Source organism: Crinia signifera, chromosome 1 (genome assembly GCF_055691185.1).
Source record: "Crinia signifera chromosome 1, ASM5569118v1, whole genome shotgun sequence".
Taxonomy (NCBI): Eukaryota; Metazoa; Chordata; class Amphibia; order Anura; family Myobatrachidae; genus Crinia; species Crinia signifera.
Genome location: NC_139217.1, coordinates 100,315,230 through 100,334,437, shown reverse-complemented (window position 1 = coordinate 100,334,437; position 19,208 = coordinate 100,315,230). Strand labels below are relative to the sequence as shown.

The following is a 19,208-nucleotide window of genomic DNA, read 5'->3' as shown; positions in this document are numbered from 1 at the left end:
TGGACCGATCCTGGTTCCAAAAATACGGGGGACAAAAAATCTGTGGGTCCCCCCGTATTTTGAAACCAGCACCGGGCTCCAACAGCCCGCAGTGTCATGCAACAGCCGGGGGACACTTTTTACATAAGGTCCCCCGGCCGTACCATGAGTACCGTGGCTGGTCAGCCTTGGACGGGGTACCTGGAAGAGTGGGGACCCCCCCAATAAAGGGGTCCCCCCCCAGGCTTCACCCGTCCAGGGCTGAAGCCCGGGGCTGTCACCGGCGTCCCTGGCCAGTGGACGCCGGCCTGATGGGGTTAAATCTTTCAATCCTAACATTGCTTTATACAGGAGAACTACAAGTACCAGCAGACCTCCCCCGCAGGCTGGGACTTGGAGAACCACAAGTCCCAGCATGCGGGGCATTAATGGGCCCGCTGGGACATGTAGTCCAGCTGTAAAAAAGAATGTTAAAACAAAACACACACACAGAAAAGTAAAACTTTATTACATACATACACACACACACACACATCTCACTTTTACAACAATATACTCACCGATCCAGGATCCAGCGCTGGTCTCCCTTCTGCAGCAGAGCCGGCTACCCCCGCACTGACAGCGGGGACAACAGGCTTTCTCCGATGCAGCTAACAGCTTTTGTCGCATTGTCCCAGCGCAACAGAGGCTGAGAGCGTCTTCGGCTTATGCGTCTCCATGGAGACGCATAGCTCAGCCAATCAGGGCTGAGCTATGCGTCTCCATGGAGACGCATCACCCAATCACGCTCTCAGCCTGGTTTCAGAAATACGGGGGACCCCTACGCTCAATGAGCCCGGGGCTGGTTATGCTCAGGAGGGGGAGCCCACGCAATTTATTATTATTTTTTTTTTTTATACAAATCCAAAATCGCACATAAGCTCAAATTCGCATTTTCATGCCAAAAAGTCGCCCATTATCGCACTCAATCGCACTTTTCTTGCTGGAACACGCACCTCATTAAATATGCGAATCCAAGGCAAAAATGCGATTTTAAAAAAGTGCGATAATGGGCGAAAAACTGACGTGCGAAAAACTCTCATCCCATAGAATGTCACCCTTAGTTGTAAATTTAGAGGCTTGTTTTTGGGTGGTTTTCAAACTGTGCCATTGTGAGTGTAAAGCCTACTAAACGCTACCAGGGGTCAGCTTCTGCAAGTGCATACATACCTGCCAATGCCCGGGGGAAAGGGAGCGACAGCGGCGGAAACGGCGGTCATGCTGCTGCATAACCGTTGTTAACGAGGACCTCTCTCGTCTGAACATGCTAAACAAGGGGGGTTTCATTAACGATGCGTGGGAGGGCACATTGTGAACTATATGGAGTGTACACATTAGGCAATATTGTAAGCAATAGGCAATATTGGAAAACATGAAAGCTCTTCCTAAAGTCCAATACACACATGGCGACTCTGGCCTCTGTGCTAAGCGACGTGCTGGGCACAGATCGCTCAGCACACATCACGGCACACAAGCAATGCACCGCAATGTGTACTGAGTAATGCTTTTTGCCTATTGTTTATAGGCAAATCCCTGCGATCTAGCAGGATAGACAGTGCATGCACTGTCTATCTCTGCAGATGGTAGTGACATGCGGGACTGCGCCAAACGGAGCGGTAGGTACTTCATTTCTAAGCGATCTGGTCAGATCGCTTAGAAATGTGGTTAAAATCGCTCCTTGTGTATCCCCATTGAGCGTCATTGTTCACAATATCATCTGGCTTATTAGACATATTTCATGCTGCATCTTTGTCAAATTGACAGTGGCAGTTTTGTGACCTGAGATCCATTCTAATGGTGACGTCTTCCTAAGCGTCGATGTACAAGTTGTATGAAACCAATGCACATGGTAATGCTAATTATTTAGACGTGGTCACTGTAAAATCACGCAGTTTTACATATATCTACAGCTATTTACAAGTATAAAATCCTGTGCAACAATTCAGAAATAAAAGTTGATTATGATTTAATTGGAAGCAATATATTTATGTTTATTTTTAATGGATGATACACAAAGTTACACCATGATAAATTTACTGATAAAAAAAAAGCTGTTTTTTATTTTTCTTTTGTTTGTTTGTTTCCTAATGAGTATTTTTAGCACAGTCCCCTACAAAGAACCACTACATATCATCTACCAGCGAGGCGGTACCTCCTCCAACGCTCACACAGAACCAAGCCTTCTCGCTGCCTCCTGGCCATGCCGTCTGCTGCTTCATGGATGGCGGAGTAGGCCTGTATGATATGGGGGCTAAGAAGTGGGATTTCCTAAGGGACTTGGTAGGCACCTTTTATTTACTAAACTGATCATTTGTTTACAATCACTGTCAGATTCCATGAATTAATGATTGAATTCATTAATCATAATATGAATACAGTAGTTCTGAAGACAAGAAATACATTGCTAGAGTAATCTAGTTTGGGGCAGTTGTCATAGTGGTGGGATAAATGTATGTACAGTATATAATTAGTCACTATATTACTGTATGCAACTTGTTGTAAAAGAAAGGTTAGGGGCCACGCAAGGGCGTAACTACCATAGGTGCAAGGGGTGCAGTTGCTATGGGGCCTAGAGCTGAAGGGGGCCCATGTTTACTGTCTAATATACATTTATCAACATTAGTTGCTAAATAGGGGGCCCTTACAAACTTTTGCTATGGGGCCTACGGATATCAACTTTTGCTATGGAGCCTACGAATATCAAGTTACGCCCCTGGGGCCACGTATGCCCCTAGATATATACTTTAGGACTTACTGTTTGAGCTATTTAATTACAGCTTGCAACCTTGTGCAACAAGTACAGAGGCCTCAATTTATGCAGATATAAGTTCAACTGGCACTACAGCTATAAACTAGCACACCATAGTCACAGGCTTACTGCACATGGAAGTTGGCAAGCGTATCATTTAACAAAAATAAATGAAATGATTTTTATTTTATTAGTATCTATGGATCAGTTACAGAGGTGCATGCAGTGGCTTGCGCAGGTGCAATATCATTCACAATTGCACAAATATGCTATTGATTCAGCAGCAGGAATGCCCACTGTGGGTGTCTCACATTCCTCTCTCACATACATGCTGTAAGTGGGCACATTGCATGCACAGCGATCACACCACTAGACCTCTGGGAAACACCATGCTGTCTCAGACAGAGCTGCTTGCCAAGGACACCAGGATCTCGCAGCTGGGAATGAATTTGTAGTGGCTGACTAGGCAATGGGGCCTGCGTTATTCCAGATCCCCCTTTTTTCCCCACATAACGCTAGAATTTCACTTTTATTACGCAGGGTCACATTGAAACCATCTTTGACTGTAAGTTCAAACCAGATGATCCTAATTTATTAGCCACAGCATCATTTGATGGTACAATTAAAGTCTGGGATATCAATACACTAACTGCGGTCTACACTTCCCCAGGAAATGAGGGAGTTATCTACTCACTGTCCTGGGCTCCCGGTAAGTTGGCTGCATGTAAAATGCTAATGTCTTAGAAAATGTATTCATAAACATTGGTCCTGACCCAGAGATTGATGTATATGGTACAGCTGCTGTATATCAGTATGTGTGCGACAGTATGCTAATGTCACATCCACTGGGATTCGTATTGAGACTACTCTGATCACTGCTTGCACACAAAGATTCAACCATCGATTAATCATTGAATGAACATCAAATTTTTGCGTAACCCTATGGTTGCATAGCATGGCCTTTCAGGGGATAAAAAAGAAGCCAGAGAAATGTTTCCAGTGTAGGGGATTGCATTCACAAGCTGTGAGGTGCTGTTTATACGGTTGTACCCTTCTCCCCATTACTTTCTACAAATGCACCCTGATTGCCGGTCACTTTGCAAATAAAAACTCTGCCGTTGACAGACCATTTCGGCACATGTGCAGTGGCAAATAACCGCACATGAGCACCCGCGGCCCGCTGCTGGGTTGCCATATTTCTGCTCAATCTCATCATACTCTCTGGCCGCCGCTATACAGTAAGCACACTTCCACCCTGCAGTGCACGCCCCCATCCCATTACGCCCCTTCCCAATGAAGCCACTCTTCTATATTTTTGGCTTGAGCATCCACCAGCAAAAACATAATCGGCACCTATGCTATGCTGCGAACAACATAAACACTGCGTCTATCTCTGAATTAGGCACATTCTCTAGCTCTGCTTTTATCACTGTTTCCCACCATAGGGGACCTGAATTGTATTGCCGGTGCAACATCACGGAATGGGGGCTTCATCTGGGATGTTAAGAAAGGGAAAATGATTACACGATTCAATGAGGTAAGTACACAGCGGTCCACATATCCCTGCCGCTTTGCAAATGGATGTTGTGCATTGTACAGGGAAAAATGGTCGCCAACCATAGAATGACTTGTGCCACCTTGTCTAAGAACGGGGTCGGCGGCTGACGTACTGTGCCCATCAGTTTTATGGGCACGCCCTGGCTGCCTCGATCCCCCCCTGTGCGAAAGCCTCGGCGACTTTTTTTTTTTTAAAGTGGACTGTTATGATATGCTAGTATATTTCTATTCAGTCCAATTTTTAAGAAATGATTGTTTTATTTGTAATATAAGATTTATAGTTTCACAGGTTATTGATTTAACATTTGCATTTGCATTGTTTATCTTGTTATATTTCTGAAAGGTGGCCACCTGATATTGATTTTTTTAAAATAATAATGTGTTTGTTCTGTGTTTGTTCTGAATTCAGCCACATACAGTATGCACCTGATTTATAAGGGCAGTATCCATTTTTTTTCCCCTTTTACTTCTTTAGGATATGAAAAGATGAATGTGCTGCTACTGCAATCTAGTTCTGGAACAAAAATCTGGTGATATCTGAATAACCATTTTTCTCAGTTTTCCAGCATTTTGAAGCAAATGGTCAACTGTCATTTGCTCCCACAAGTTACCAGGTTTTTGTTACACCCAGCCAGATATGATAATAAATCAGATGTATTGCCAGCTTTAGATAGAAAATTGTAAATTGTTAAAAAAAAAACAGTAAGAGGATAAACGTCAATGGGGTGTATCCAATTAACAGCAAAAAACTATTATTACTAATATAAATTACGTTTTTCGTGATTTTTCAATGATCATTTTTTTCCGGGTAATCCTATTCGGATCCCTGGGAAAAAAATTCTCTCAAGTACACACAGTTTCTGTGAAACATATTTTTGCAGGAAAACTGCGCAGCTTTTGTTTGGTTTCGCCTGCCCATGACAACAACGTATTTGATTTCTACTTCCAAAATATTATTTTTAGCATGTTATTAAGTTTATTTTACTTATTATATTTCTGTTTTATAGCATGGGAAAAATGGCATCTTCTGTATCTCTTGGAGTCATAAAGATTCTAAGCGTATTGCCACGTGTAGTGGAGATGGATTTTGGTGAGTTCTGTTCTTGCATACAGAAGTTGATATACTTCTGTTAGAAATGTGAAATTTTAGTGTGAGGAGTAAATTGTGTTTGTTAGTTTGACATACGCATTTATGTAAGCGTAATTATGTAACACTGTCTGTAATTGATTCAGCATCATCCGAACAATTGATGGCAAAGTTTTGCACAAGTATAAACACCCAGCAGCTGTGTTTGGTTGTGACTGGAGCCAAAACAACAAGTGAGTATTGTACCTCAGCGACTTTTCTATAGTAGGCTGTACTGTAGCATTTCTAAATAATTTAGCAGGTAAGGTGCCTTTTCTGTGATGTTGGACTTCTTATTACTCAAATTAGCAAATGCACCTTCCTTGTGCACTTCTTTCCCAAACAAACTGAGCAATGGGCTGCGATAGGCGGTAGACAGGATGTTGGCAGTTAAATAGAAAAACTGGAGGATTCCAAGGCGCAAACAGAAGAGCAGCTCAATATACCCACAAACTTGTTCAACCAAAAAAACAAGTGAAGACAATAAAATACAAGACAATTTTTAGGATATATCCAGAGCGCTGTCTTTGTTCATTTCTCCTTCTTCTTCAGTTCTCACAGATGACGTTTATGTTGAATGTTCCACATAAACATCATCTGTGAGAACTGGAGAAGAAGGAGAAATGAATACAGACAGCGCTCTGGATATATCCTAAAAATTGTCTTGTATTTTATTAGGATGTTGGCAGTACAAACAATGTTTATTTGGATATAATAATTATATTTTATATTCTTTCTTTATACAAATGGAGCCATCCTCATCTAGTGCGCCAGCGATACATTTCTGGTGCCTGGCGCACTAAAACACGTAGACACGCAAGTGTTTCACAAGCTGGCGCATCCATTGCCATGAATGGGGTGCATGAGCGTCTCAGATGCACATGCACCACATTCGCTGGCGAGCCTCCACAAATTGTGCTCCGAGGCCCGGCTAGATGAGGACGGCTCCATCTATAAGTTTGATTATTACAGTTACTGACTCACAGGGCTTATGTAAATAGCCTGGAAGGTAAAAGGGAGTGGAAGCAAAAATGCAAGCACATCATTTCCATTTTCAGGGTGCATATACGCCTTCAGCTGCGATCATGTACATAGAGCAGGGCCACCACTAGTAATGTTGGGGCCCGGGACTGACCTTCATCGGCACCTCCCCCCCCCCCCTCGCGTGCGCAGGCACCCCCCCCCCTCACGCGCCGGCACTCCCCCCCCCCCCCCTTTTCCCATTACTATTACTTACCAGCAGCGCAACATCTCCCAGGCTCAGCAGCGACAGGCGGCAGCACAGCATCTTCCGGGAGCCGGGACTCGGGGCTCGGATCACTCACTGCACAGTGCAGTCTGCAGGGCGCCAAGCCCCTCTGTATCCTCTGGATACAGAGGGCCTCACGGCTCTGCAGGCTGCACTGTGTATTGTGCATGCCTGGCCGCCGGCACCAGGTGGGGGATGCATTGTGCTGGTGCGGGGGTGGTGGTGCCGTGCCATTGTGGGCAGCTGCCCGGGCCCCTCCAGAGGCCGGGGCCCGGGACAGCTGTGCCCCTGGCACCACCCTGTCCGCGGCCCTGACATAGAGAAACATGGCACCTGCTTTGCTACTGTTGTGTCCATTCTGCATGACATACAGTAGTCTTTGTTATAGTGCTACAGTAATTCTGTGTATGTGTATGCAGTTGCTGATCTTTCTTTGGCAGCAGCTTCACATGCAATGATTATCAATTCCGAAGCCTGAAATATTGCAGCTGTGTAGGCATCTGCAACACGGAATTGCATGTGTTGACAAATCTAAAATGGATGCAGAGTGTGTATAACACACACACACACTCATAATTATATACACTGCTGCTCCCTCCTCTCATTCATACATAAGAATAAAAGGAAAAGTGGCGCTAGGAAAGTATTAATAAAAATGTATTGACATAACAATGAATAGAATAATTATAAAAACAATTGATTAAATGATTAAGAATGGAAAGAAAATAAAGTGGACTTAAAAAGATGTATATATGTTTATATGTACCACTGTTGATTCATATTTTGTGCTTTTATTTACAAGATTAATTGATTAACTGATCCAGGTGTTAATGCCCTCCATTATCATAATATTTCCATTCGTAATCATTTAATCCATAGTTTTTATGAATATTCTATTCATTGTTATGTCAATACATTTTTATTAATACTTTCCATAGTGCTACTTTTTCCTTTTATTGTTTAGTCTTTATAGTGGGTCTGACTAGCCCACCCCCGAAGTGGCTGCTGTTGGCATTACACCCCTGGCAGCGCCTGCTAATGCTACCTAAGTATCTCTTGTTTGTCTCATTCATACATACTGCATACACTGACACTCCCATACATTCATACATACATACATACGCAGTCACTCCCATTCATGCATACATACAGATGGAGCAGCTCTCATTAGAGCTGCCCCGGCAATAGAATCGCCATCCACTGCTGCTCGCAGCTGCCAGAATCTGGCGCCCATGCACAAGATGCTTGGGTGCTCTGTTCTGACGGAGCCCACCGCCGCCCTTCGCCACCTCCCCGCCGCTGTTCGCACCCCCTAACCCTGCCTATCTCCCTGAAGCAGAGACGGGCAGGATTTCTGCCATCCGCCGCTGAGTGAAGCGCCTCTCCACCAGTGTTCTCCAGCTCAGGGCTGGCTGAGAGGCGCTACATTTTTACACATTCATGCAAGCATACACCGCACCCATTCATACATACATACATACACTGCCGTTCTCATTAATACATACTACATACACTGACACTCTCCCTAATACATACTACAAACACTGATGCTCTCATTCATACATACTACATAGACTGCTGCTCAGAAAGAAGCCACTACTCAGGTGCTGGGTCCCCTGCTTCCACCTGCCACATCGGCTATCCTCCTCCTCCCACATCCGCTCTGCCTCTTCTACTCTTCATGTAGCCACACTGGCTTACCTCCTCCTCCCGCAGCCGTGCTGGCTCCTTCATCCACTGCCACCAATATTTAAAAAAAAAACTGCAAATAAAAAAAAAACAAGAGGGTGCAGTGGGATTACCTGCTGAGCCTTGGGGCCCCCCACACCGCCAGGCCCCATAGCAATTGCACACCCTGCACCCTCTTTAGTTACGCCACTAGGGCATGCACTCAGGCCTTCTACTCTCTTTCATGCAGCTGAATCTGCCGCACATTTATCAAGAAATTTCAAACTATCATTTTATGTTAAAAAATAAAAAAAGGATTGAACCTCAAGCATAGCATGCATTTTATGCGTTGGAAACGTTGTGTGAGGTAATGCAGTATAGATACATACATTATACAGCACTTCTCGTGCACCTGAGAATGATCTAGTTATTTAATTGATATAAAGCAACCTTTTATCTCTGTATCATCATAGTATTATGCCTCAATAATCCCTGACACTGTGTTGTTTTGACACTTTTGTGCAGAGACATGATTGCAACAGGTTGCGAAGACAAAAATGTCAGAGTATATTATTTAGCCACCAGCTCTGATCAGCCCCTCAAGGTCTTCACTGGTCATACAGCAAAGGTGTTTCATGTACGATGGTCCCCCCTTAGAGAAGGTATTCTCTGTAGCGGTTCAGATGACGGGTACGTAGTCTCTCACATTTTCATTTTTTTATTTTTTACCATTTACATCATTATGCAATATTCTATAAGATTGTGTCATCTAAATATGGGTACCAGCTGGTCACTTGGGCCCTTATTCTGATCGGTGCGGCCAGATCATAAATATGCGGCCAGGACCATGCAGGCGAATCCCCGCCTTCCTTACGGATCGCCACCTCCGTCCGTACGCGGATATGTGGCGGTCCGCATGAAAGTGGACGGGGATACGCCTCCTCCATCTTGGGAGCAGCCCCTGCATTCGATGGTCGCCGAACATCGAATGCAGGGCCGCACGCTCCACCAGCGGCCGCCACCCTAGACCACACGGACACTTGTCCGTATGAAATCATGTATGGGGGCGGGCAGCTGACATCCGGCGATGTCAGATGCCCGCCCCCTACACATGCGTCACGGCTTCATTACCATGCATACGCCCTGCGTTTGCATGGGAATGCCCATGAAACGCGGGGCGTATGCATAGGGTAATGAGGCTAAGTAGCCCTTCACGCCCCTCTCCGCCCCCTGTGCGGCGTCTAAAGAATACGTACGGCGAAACCGCTTGCACATGCGCAGAGTGACCTCTGCACATGCGCAGTCGAAAAACATCGGCGGTACGACCGCATGCGGAAAAATCCGCACCGATCAGAATAAGGGCCTTGATCGGGAATTGGTATAGCCAATGCCGGTGCTTCTAATCAAAGTGGTGCTAAATTTTAGCACAGGAAACAAATTCAACAATCATTGAGATGGCTCAAACATGTTCCAGCTTGCATTTGCATTTGCTTATGCAAACTTGACCATTGAACACCAATACAGTAATGTATGCTGTTCACATTTAAAATTAAGCATTTCAACTGAAAAAAGTATCATTTTATATTGTAATTTATTTTTATAGTTTTTTTTAACATTAAGTTTTAACTACAGTATCAGATACAAGGGGGGAATTCAATTAATTGCAGAAATTTGTTGTGGGCTAATTGATCCACCAGGGCTATTCAATTAGCCCCAAAGGCAACCTTCATTCTGCACTTAACAGGGTTTTCTTTTCAGGTAAAAAAAAACCTTGGCAACTTGTCTTTTTTTCAGGTGCAGAGATAACTTTAGCTCATAGGTTGCGGGAACTTATCCTGGATTCTATGCCTTAATGCCTGAAAACAGGGCCGGTGCAAGGCACCAGAGCGCCCCAGGCAAGTCGGGGTGGGGGCGCCCCGGTGTCTGCCGCCCGGGTACCTGTCCTGCGGCGCTGTAAAACTGGCGGCGGCAGCGGAGGGTCCCTGCAGTCAATAAGAAATAACGAGCGCTATCTGCCGGGCTATGCGGAAACGCTTCTGTTTTGGAAACACTGGGCGCACGCTGATTGGCTGAATCTCAGCCAATCAGCGTGCGCCCAGTGTTTCCAAAACAGAAGCGATTCCGCATAGCCCGGCGGATAGCGCTCGTTATTTCTTATTGACTGCAGGGACCCCACGCTGCCGCCGCCGCCAGCTTTTACGCACATATATACGCCGCAGGGCAGGTACCCGGGCGGCAAGGCGGGGCGAAATACCACCCTCCAGTGGCCGGCGCCCTAGGCAAATGCCTAGATTTGCCTAGTGGTGGCGCCGGCCCTGCCTGAAAACAGATGAATGTAATGGGTAAGAAAAAGGGGCTCTAATTGAATAGCCCTGTTCATTAAAGCTCTCGGCTACCCCCCAGCTCCGGTGTAATTAACAGGGCTAATGGAGTTTCCTCCTTAACCCTTTGAGTGCCAAGTGAATTTGTCAAAACTGGTGTGAAAATTGCCAAGCAAACATTTTTATTCATCATAATGACCTGTAATGTTTACCTTTTTTTTCCACAACGTTTTTTTATTTGAATTTATATAACAAATGTGAGCGAAGCTGACATTTATAACCAATATTTTGTGCATCTCTCACAGAGTTTTGGGCATTTTCAGCGGATATTTTTGCGCTTCTCTCACAGAGATGTTGGCACTCAAAGGGTAAAACTTCAGATCATAATACTAGATAGAAATGGCCATATAATCATGATCAGTTAGCGATCCTGCGACTGTCCATATGTGATCCAATTTAAAGCTATTTAGAATATTTTAATCTATAATTTCCAGATAATTTGTAAGCAAATATATAGGTTTTTTAATTGATTATCTGATGATATAAACCAACTAGTGAAATGTAGAGCACATAAACTGTTGCCTATAGTATTTCATACATTATTCTAGAATAGTATTCTACATTGGGTTTCATTGAAATAGGTAAAGTTAAGGCTACAGTTGTCAGTAATATAGGACAGTGGTTCCCAACCCTGGTCTTCAAGAACCCCCAACAGTGCACGTTTTCCAGGTCACCCAGCAGGTGCACTCATTATTCAGTCACATTTTAAAAGATCCACAGGTGGAGCTAATTATTTTGCCTGTGATTCTGTGTGGAGACCTGGAAAATGTGCACTGTTGGGGGTACTTGAGGACTAGGGTTGGGAACTACTGATATAGGAGATTAATGGGGGTTATTCTGGTTGACTTACAAAGCTGAGAATTTCACAGCTTTGCCAGGCATTTAAACGCTGCCCTCATGAATGTCCGCACGCACTGCAAATCTCCCCGCATACATGCAAATGGATGTTTTGAATAAACACCCATTCGCAGCTTGTGTGTAGGGGCAAAATCAGCGCTCGCAGATCTAAGTCAGTCTCTGCTGGCCTTAGATCTGCGGCACCCTGTACGGGAAGAGGGCGAGCAGCTGACATCTGCTGACGCCAGCTGCCCGCCCCCGCATCACCAACGAATTTCCATGACAACGCCCAGCGCTTAAATGCTTATGCACAGTCTTTAAAAATCTCTCCCCTTTGCGAGTGCGCAGGGGAGAAAATCAATTAGAATAACCTCCAATGTGCTGACATGACACAGTCGTCTAAAGACCACACAGAGCCTCACAGATATGATGCACTTGCAGTTGCAAAAATAACACAATTCCAGATTGGTAGATGGCACAGTTATTTATAGCAGGTACAAAGTAGGCTAATGATGATTATGTAAATGAATGATTCGATCAGGGAGTGGGTTGAAAGGGACACAAATTGTAGACTACTAGAATACAATTAGCTGTATAACATGGGATATACATATTGTATGTTACAGTAAATCCAAGTCGGCCATCTCTGCTCAAAAACAATATGTTGTTTATTTACATGTATCATTTAATGTTTGCTTAGTGTTTGAACGGAACAGATGCATCTTAATGATAACGTTATTTAGCTGTATGTCACAGAAAGCTTTTGTTATGTATATTTTTAATTATTTCATTAAACTATTTCTGCATATATGTGATATAGGGCCAGATGCACTAAGCTTCAAAAGTGATAAAATGGAGAGTGAAAAACAGCCAGCCAATCAGCTCCTACCTGCCATCTCACAGACTGTGTTTAAAAGATGTCAGGCAGGAGCTGATTGGTTGGTTGTTTATCACTCTCCATTTGATCACTTTTGAAGCTTAGAGCATCTGGCCCTTACTCTGATATCCAGTGTATTGTAGATATGTAAACCAGAGATCATTAGGGGCATTTGTACATAGACAGTGGAAGTTGCTGCCATACAGCCCTGGGGTTTATTCTATCCAGCTTCCCGTAGTTGTATCGGTTTCTTCCAGGTGCTTCTATTTGCTCCCTAATTCTATAGATAATACTATATATATGTTTAAGGTTCTTAGTAATAATAATAATTTCCTGAAAGTCTTCCCAATTCCAGTCCTGGCAATTCTAGGTGTGTGCCTGTGGTAACGTAATTCTTGGTCCACCATTTTTTTTACAACTGTCCATTCTGTAATATTAAGGTGTAATTTTGTTTTTTTAGGACTGTAAGGATCTGGGATTACACACAAGACGCTTGTATAAATGTTCTGAGTGGTCACTCGTCTCCAGTTCGGGGACTGATGTGGAATACAGAGATACCATACTTACTAATATCTGGGAGCTGGGATTACACTATACGAGTGTGGGACACAAGGGACGGAACATGTTTGGACACTGTATATGACCATGGAGCAGATGTGTATGGTATGTTCATCTTGTATTGCAGTTATAGGGGGGATATTCAATGTCGGCTGCTATTTCTGACAGGAAAAATAGTCTCCGCCGCCTATTCAATGCTGCCGCTGCTAACAGCATTGAAGGCGGAGTCGACAAAACAGATCTGACTTTAAAAAAATTACGACCGTTTCCAGACAATCAGTGGCCGTTTTAGCCTCCACACCCACTTGACAGGTGGAACATTGAATTCCGACTGTCGAGTCTGTCAAGCTGGGCGAAAATGGGCCAGGATTCTGCCTGTCAGGACGTTCCGACAGTCAGAATCCCACATTGAATACCCCTTAGTTGTATTTGTAACATGTTGTGCCATAGCCAGGTTTTATGTTCTATAATCACACTATTGTATCTGTAATAACCTGCAATATTACTTTGGCAATGAAGCTTTTCTAAATGTCTCCATTAGTGTAATATTGTTATTTGCACTGTTTGGTATATAATTATGCTCTAGAATATGCATCAGGAATAACAAAAATAGAAAATGTTTTTTATACTCCAACCAGATGTATAATTTTTTTTGCATGATTCCCTAGGTCTAACGTGTCATCCTAATCGACCATTCACAATGGCGTCTTGCTCCCGGGATTCCACTGTGCGGCTCTGGTCACTAACACCATTGATTTCACCTCTTCAGATAAATATCTTAGCCGACCGCCCTTGGGAAGAAATTATTGGCAACACTGGTATGTGCTCAGCAGATTTTTTTTTTTTGATTAATATTATTATTTTAAATACATATAGTAATGGGAATGTAATGTTTTCACAATAATAACATTACAATGTTACTTAGAAAGACGTGACATTTATTGTAATTTATGTTTGCATTGTAATTGTCTTTAACTCTGAGCATAAGACTAACAGTAGCTGTGAGTAAGATCCTTGATTCCTATTTTCTCTTCCCATGTTGTGTTTAGCAATCCCCTAATTTAGTGGCGTGACTACAGAATCTGTGCCCCCCCCCCCCCCCCCCGCCGGAAAATTTGGGAGCCCCTCCCAGTAAAGTAAAACACCCATCCACCCTGACTTACCTCTCTGCTTGCCGCCAACACCGCGTCTGTGGCGGAGACCCGCAGATCTACTTGTCTGCATCCCAGCGCTCTTCCTGGCTCCTGCTGCTAATGAAAGATGACCTTCACAAAATGGCTCCTCCAACAGCAGACCATTGTCAAGGATGCTAGAGGAGTCCATTGCCTCCTCTAGCAACCTCAAAAACTGTCTGCTGTAGGGTGCGGACAATTTGTGAGGGCTATATATTCATAAGCAGGAGGCGCGCCGGGACTGCAGACAAGTAGATCTGTGGGTCCTGGCTGCGGCAAGCAGAGGGTTAAGGCAGGTACCAGAGGCGCTGCAGCGCGGCGATAGCCCTCACAGACACCCGGCGCCCACACTTAATCAGCACCTCCCCGCCACCGCAGGGTCTGCGGGGCTATTGTTTACGCCACTGCCCTATTTACTAGCCTACAAAGTCTGATCTGAGGACCAGTAGAGAATAGATGAACTGACATTTATCTGGTTAATCATATAGGCTCATTTTGATAATCAGTATACAGTGTACAGAGCGTAACTTACCTCTGCACTACATACTGTAGCTACTGAATGTGCCATCAAATGCACACAATTTTACATGTTTTGCTTGTATAGCTTTAGTAGTCCAAGATACTGTATGCCAAGTTACCCAAGACATTATAGGCAGTTCAATAAAAAATCATAACCTTATACTGGATTATACCATAAGGTTTCAGATACAAGATCAATGGTCTGATGGCTTACTTCCTGTGATACAATGTGCTGCCTCTGCTGTCTTTGAGGGATTCGTACAGTATATTTTCATTTTTTTTTATTTTTTTTTATTGCTTGCAGCCTAATTCCTGTAATAAGTATATATAGGTTGCAACAGCTATTCTACAGTCTGACCAGATATGTGTAAAATGTCCAATAGGTCATCGCTGGTATATGAAACGATCCCATTGGTCACTTGTTCTAATGTCTTTATGTCTCTCTTCTATCTATTAGACCGTGCCATGGAGCCTGGAGCTCCGCCTTTACTGTGTGGGAAAGTGTCCCGGGATATTAAACAGGAAGTGGACAAACTGACAGATAATCACAGAGGGAAGAAATTAAGATGGTTTTCAGAATGTCTGTCTGTAAGTATCTAGGATCTTAATGTTGAAATACAGTAGACCAAAACAATATGACACTCAGCTGGAGACGGGGCTTAGTCACAACTTGATGTGTCTAGGTTGCATAAAGATTAATTTGATATATGACACTTGTATATTGTGTGTGACTGAGTCCATATACAGAGCGGAAAGTAATTGTATTGGATAAAGCTGATCTTAAGTTCATTAACAGGTTCAGAGGCTTTGCTGCATACAGATATAATGTACACAGGGCAGCCGAGAGGAATGCCGGGCCCCGGCATAGAGGAGGGTGAAAGAAAACTCTAAAAACTGTAATCTCAGCAGCAGCACACACCTATAGCATGTGCTGTGCTGACAGCAGGCTCAGCATGACCTCTTACGCTGACAGTGAGACACTCATGCTGAGCCTGCTGTCAGCACAGCACATGCTGTAGAAGTGTGTGCTGTTGTTGCTACCCGGGAGGGACGAAGGGAGGGGTCGGACCAGGGCCCGGGTAATTAGTACCCGCTCCCCCCACCCCCCTCTCGGCTGCCCTGGTTGCACATTAAGTGAATCAGCTCATACTCCTGGTGCATCCTAGTCACATCATGTGGTGACTAATATACTTAGAAAGATGCACCTGATGCTAGCAGAGTCTCATGGCACTTACTGCACTGAGATGTGGTGTTTGGCTCTCTTGCGATGATGTATGAGGAGAGAGGACACATGTGTATGGGGCCTGATTCTGAGATGGAGGCAGTGGCAGTCACATATGCTACTTAATGCTGCTTTAATGCCCCTCCCTGGTGTCCAATCGTGCATATGAATGTGCTAAGACTGAGATAGCCACTTTGAGTGCATGTAGACACCACTTTAAGCAAGTTTAGTTGCTTAATTGCCATCTGTGTCCTTAAAGCAAGGTGCAGATTCTCTGTGGGCGTATGGCCTCTGTGTGTTCGGCATCTCTGTACACAACCACTTTCAGCTAGAGAGACACTTCTATTACACAGCATCTCTGCTTCTGCTTCGCTACTTCTGAACATCAGTACTTTGTGCATGATATCGCAGGTACAACCGCTCCTCAATGACCCCTATTATGCCTGGATTTTAACGGAAGTTAAGTCGGGGCAGAGATGTCAATGTAGACCTTTACCTAAAAAACGATTCTCAGTAATATTTGATTGTTAATACATACTGAACTGTTTTATTATTTCATGATATATTTATCAGACTTTTCCTTTCTAACTCAGCCTCCTGGAGGCAGCAAAAATTTGTGGGACTTAGTTGCAGTGTTGAAAGGTCAAGATGACAGTTTACTTCCACAAAACTACTGCAAAGGAATTATGCACATGAAGCATCTTGTTAGGTTTAAGACAGTAAGTATTTTATCCTTATATTTTGTGGTAGAGGCTGAAAAATATGGGTGTGGTATAGGGTTCCTGACTGCCCGGACTCAGACAGCATGGCGAGCACAAAAAAAGCCCCTTGCCGGTTTGCTGCGCTCGCCACGCTGCGGGCACGGTGACTCGCCACTAGGGAAAATAACGGGTGGCCGTCTGCGTTTTGACAGTCGGGATCGCATCCGGCACCCGAAAAATATATTTCTGTGTTAGCCATTGCTTCTGGCAGTATAAGCAACTTAGCAACCCTACTCCTGATCAGTGTCATCACTTGCCCAGTACTGAGGGTACAGCCTAGGCATGGGTGTCACCCTCAAAGTGCAGCTCTTCTGCAGTGACAGGAGCCGGTGTGATACTCTCCTGCAGCTGCAACTGCAGCACTCAGCTCCTGTTACAGATAAAGAGCTATCACTGCAGCACCATACATACAACACATATTACAACAATACAGGGTACTCCTTTGAAAAACAAGTTATCATTTTTGTTGGTAACACACACAGAAAATCAGAAGACCTCAGCACTATAGGCGGTTTATCAGCATATACTGTAGCTTTGGTTTTCTATGTCTGTACATATGCAAGCCCTATATTAAAACAATTTAAACTACAGTATATATTTTAATGACTATCCATATATGTTAATAAACATGGAAGGTATGTTTGTATCCCTGACAGTCTAAAGCCCAAGAGTTGACAACAGTGAAAATGTCTAAGTTTGGTGGTGGCATTGGTGCTCCAAGCAAAGAAGAACGGCTGAAGGAAGCTGCTGAAATCCACCTGCGATTAGGACAGATCCAAAGATACTGTGAGCTGTTAGTGGAACTGGGGGAGGTACAGTACTTTATACTTCAATAGTTATTACCGCAAATTTCCAAGCCAGAGTAATACCCCTCCCCATCTTTCCAAACTACAGTAGCACCCCTCCCCATCTGTCCCTGATATTTCCAAACTACAGTAGCACCCCTCCCCATCTTTCCAAACTACAGTAGCACCCCTCCCCATCTGTCCCTGATATTTCCAAACTACAGTTGCACCCCTCCCCATCTGTCCCTAATATTTCCAAGCTACAGTAGCACCCCTCCCCATCTGTCCCTGATATTTCCAAACTACAGTAGCACCTCTCCCTATATGTCCCTGTTATTTCCAAACTACAGTAGCACCCTCCCCATCTGTCCCTGATATTTCCAAACTACAGTAGCACCCCTCCCCATCTGTCCCTGATATTTCCAAACTACAGTAGTACCCCTCCCCCATCTGTCCCTGATATTTCTGAACTACAGTAGTACCCCTCCCCCATCTGTCCCTGATATTTCTGAACTACAGTAGCACCACTCCCCATCTGTCCCTGATATTTCCAAACTACAGTAGCACCCCTCCCCATCTGTCCCTTATATTTTCAAGCTAGAGTAGCAAATCTGTACTTTGTGTTGTGAGTTGGTTGGATCACTTTGCCAAGTGTATCCAGTTGATTTAATACATGAGAAAGAATTTGGCGGGATGACATGTTACATGATTTGTCAACAATGGAGAAAGACTATATAAGGAGACTTTCTTACATTTTTGGGCAGGTCCTTGAACGAAAATTACTTTTCTTCAGCTGGTGAAAGATGCCAGAAAACAACTGTCTCTGTATACATACACACACCAGAAAGCAGATGTGCAAGCCGAGATGTGATTGGTGTGCACTTGAACAAAAAGTAAAGCAGCACAGGCCTATGATCATACACAACAGAGGCCCCTGCTCTCCCCTTCTGAAAGTATAGTGGGAACCGCAGGAGGGTGGCCTGGCATGGCTGGGCCCCTCTTGCCTCAGGGCCCAGTACAAGCTGCAGTGCCTGTAGCAGCGGTAGTTCTGCCACTAACCAAAGAGGTGGGACATACACAGGCAGTCCAAAACACATGTTATACCCCAGAAGGCATAAAGTACAGTACATACCGTAGCAATCTATTGTATTGACATATGAATGGCAGAATAAAATGTATTATAAATGTCTCATTTTATGTTATTTATAGTGGGATAAGGCATTGTCAGTGGCTCCAGGTGTTTCTATGAAATACTGGAAAAAATTAATGCAAAGGTGAGTAAATATACCTATAATTACCAAACTATTCTAAGGGGTAGCAACTTTTTTTTCTAGATAATTACATATATTCTACGGAGTGGTCTGCTGGGGCAGCAGTGTTTCAACAGCCGACAATAAGAGACTAAACAGGCTGGTAAGGAAGGCCAGTTCTGTCCTAGGAATGCCTTTGGATTCTGTAGAGATTGTGGGTGAGAGGAGAATGATCAGCAAGATAACATCATTATTGGGTAATGCTTCACACCCTCTCAAAAATATTTTGACGGATCTGTGTAGCACTTTGAGTGATAGGTTGCTTCACCCTCGATGCTCAAAGGAGAGATACCGCAGGTCTTTTCTACCTGCTGCAATCAGAATGTACAACTGTCATGGTCTGTAGAGACCTACATGTTCTTAGATTCTAGCTTTATATTGTTTGGACTTCTTATCTTATTTGCTATTTTCACCCTTAT

At 44.0% G+C, this 19,208-nt stretch overlaps 1 protein-coding gene across 4 annotated transcripts in view; it reads left to right on the top strand.

Moving 5' to 3' along the window:
- The window catches only part of WDR17 (WD repeat domain 17), a 126,497-nt gene that overhangs the window by 71,275 nt on the left and 36,014 nt on the right, over positions 1-19,208 (top strand). For 3 of the 4 annotated variants that reach the window (XR_014469863.1, XM_083170811.1, XM_083170804.1), the window contains 12 exons: positions 2,111-2,298; positions 3,308-3,476; positions 4,213-4,304; positions 5,332-5,414; positions 5,558-5,644; positions 8,893-9,057; positions 12,923-13,125; positions 13,689-13,838; positions 15,169-15,299; positions 16,527-16,652; positions 17,351-17,506; positions 18,689-18,753. Coding sequence is in view for 3 of the 4 variants with exons in the window: in XM_083170811.1 (XP_083026937.1) it covers positions 2,111-2,298; positions 3,308-3,476; positions 4,213-4,304; positions 5,332-5,414; positions 5,558-5,644; positions 8,893-9,057; positions 12,923-13,125; positions 13,689-13,838; positions 15,169-15,299; positions 16,527-16,652; positions 17,351-17,506; positions 18,689-18,753 (1,615 nt within the window). In the remaining variant the exon portion in view is untranslated. The remainder of the gene's footprint in view (positions 1-2,110; positions 2,299-3,307; positions 3,477-4,212; positions 4,305-5,331; positions 5,415-5,557; positions 5,645-8,892; positions 9,058-12,922; positions 13,126-13,688; positions 13,839-15,168; positions 15,300-16,526; positions 16,653-17,350; positions 17,507-18,688; positions 18,754-19,208) is intronic. The other variant, XM_083170807.1, reaches the window with a different exon arrangement.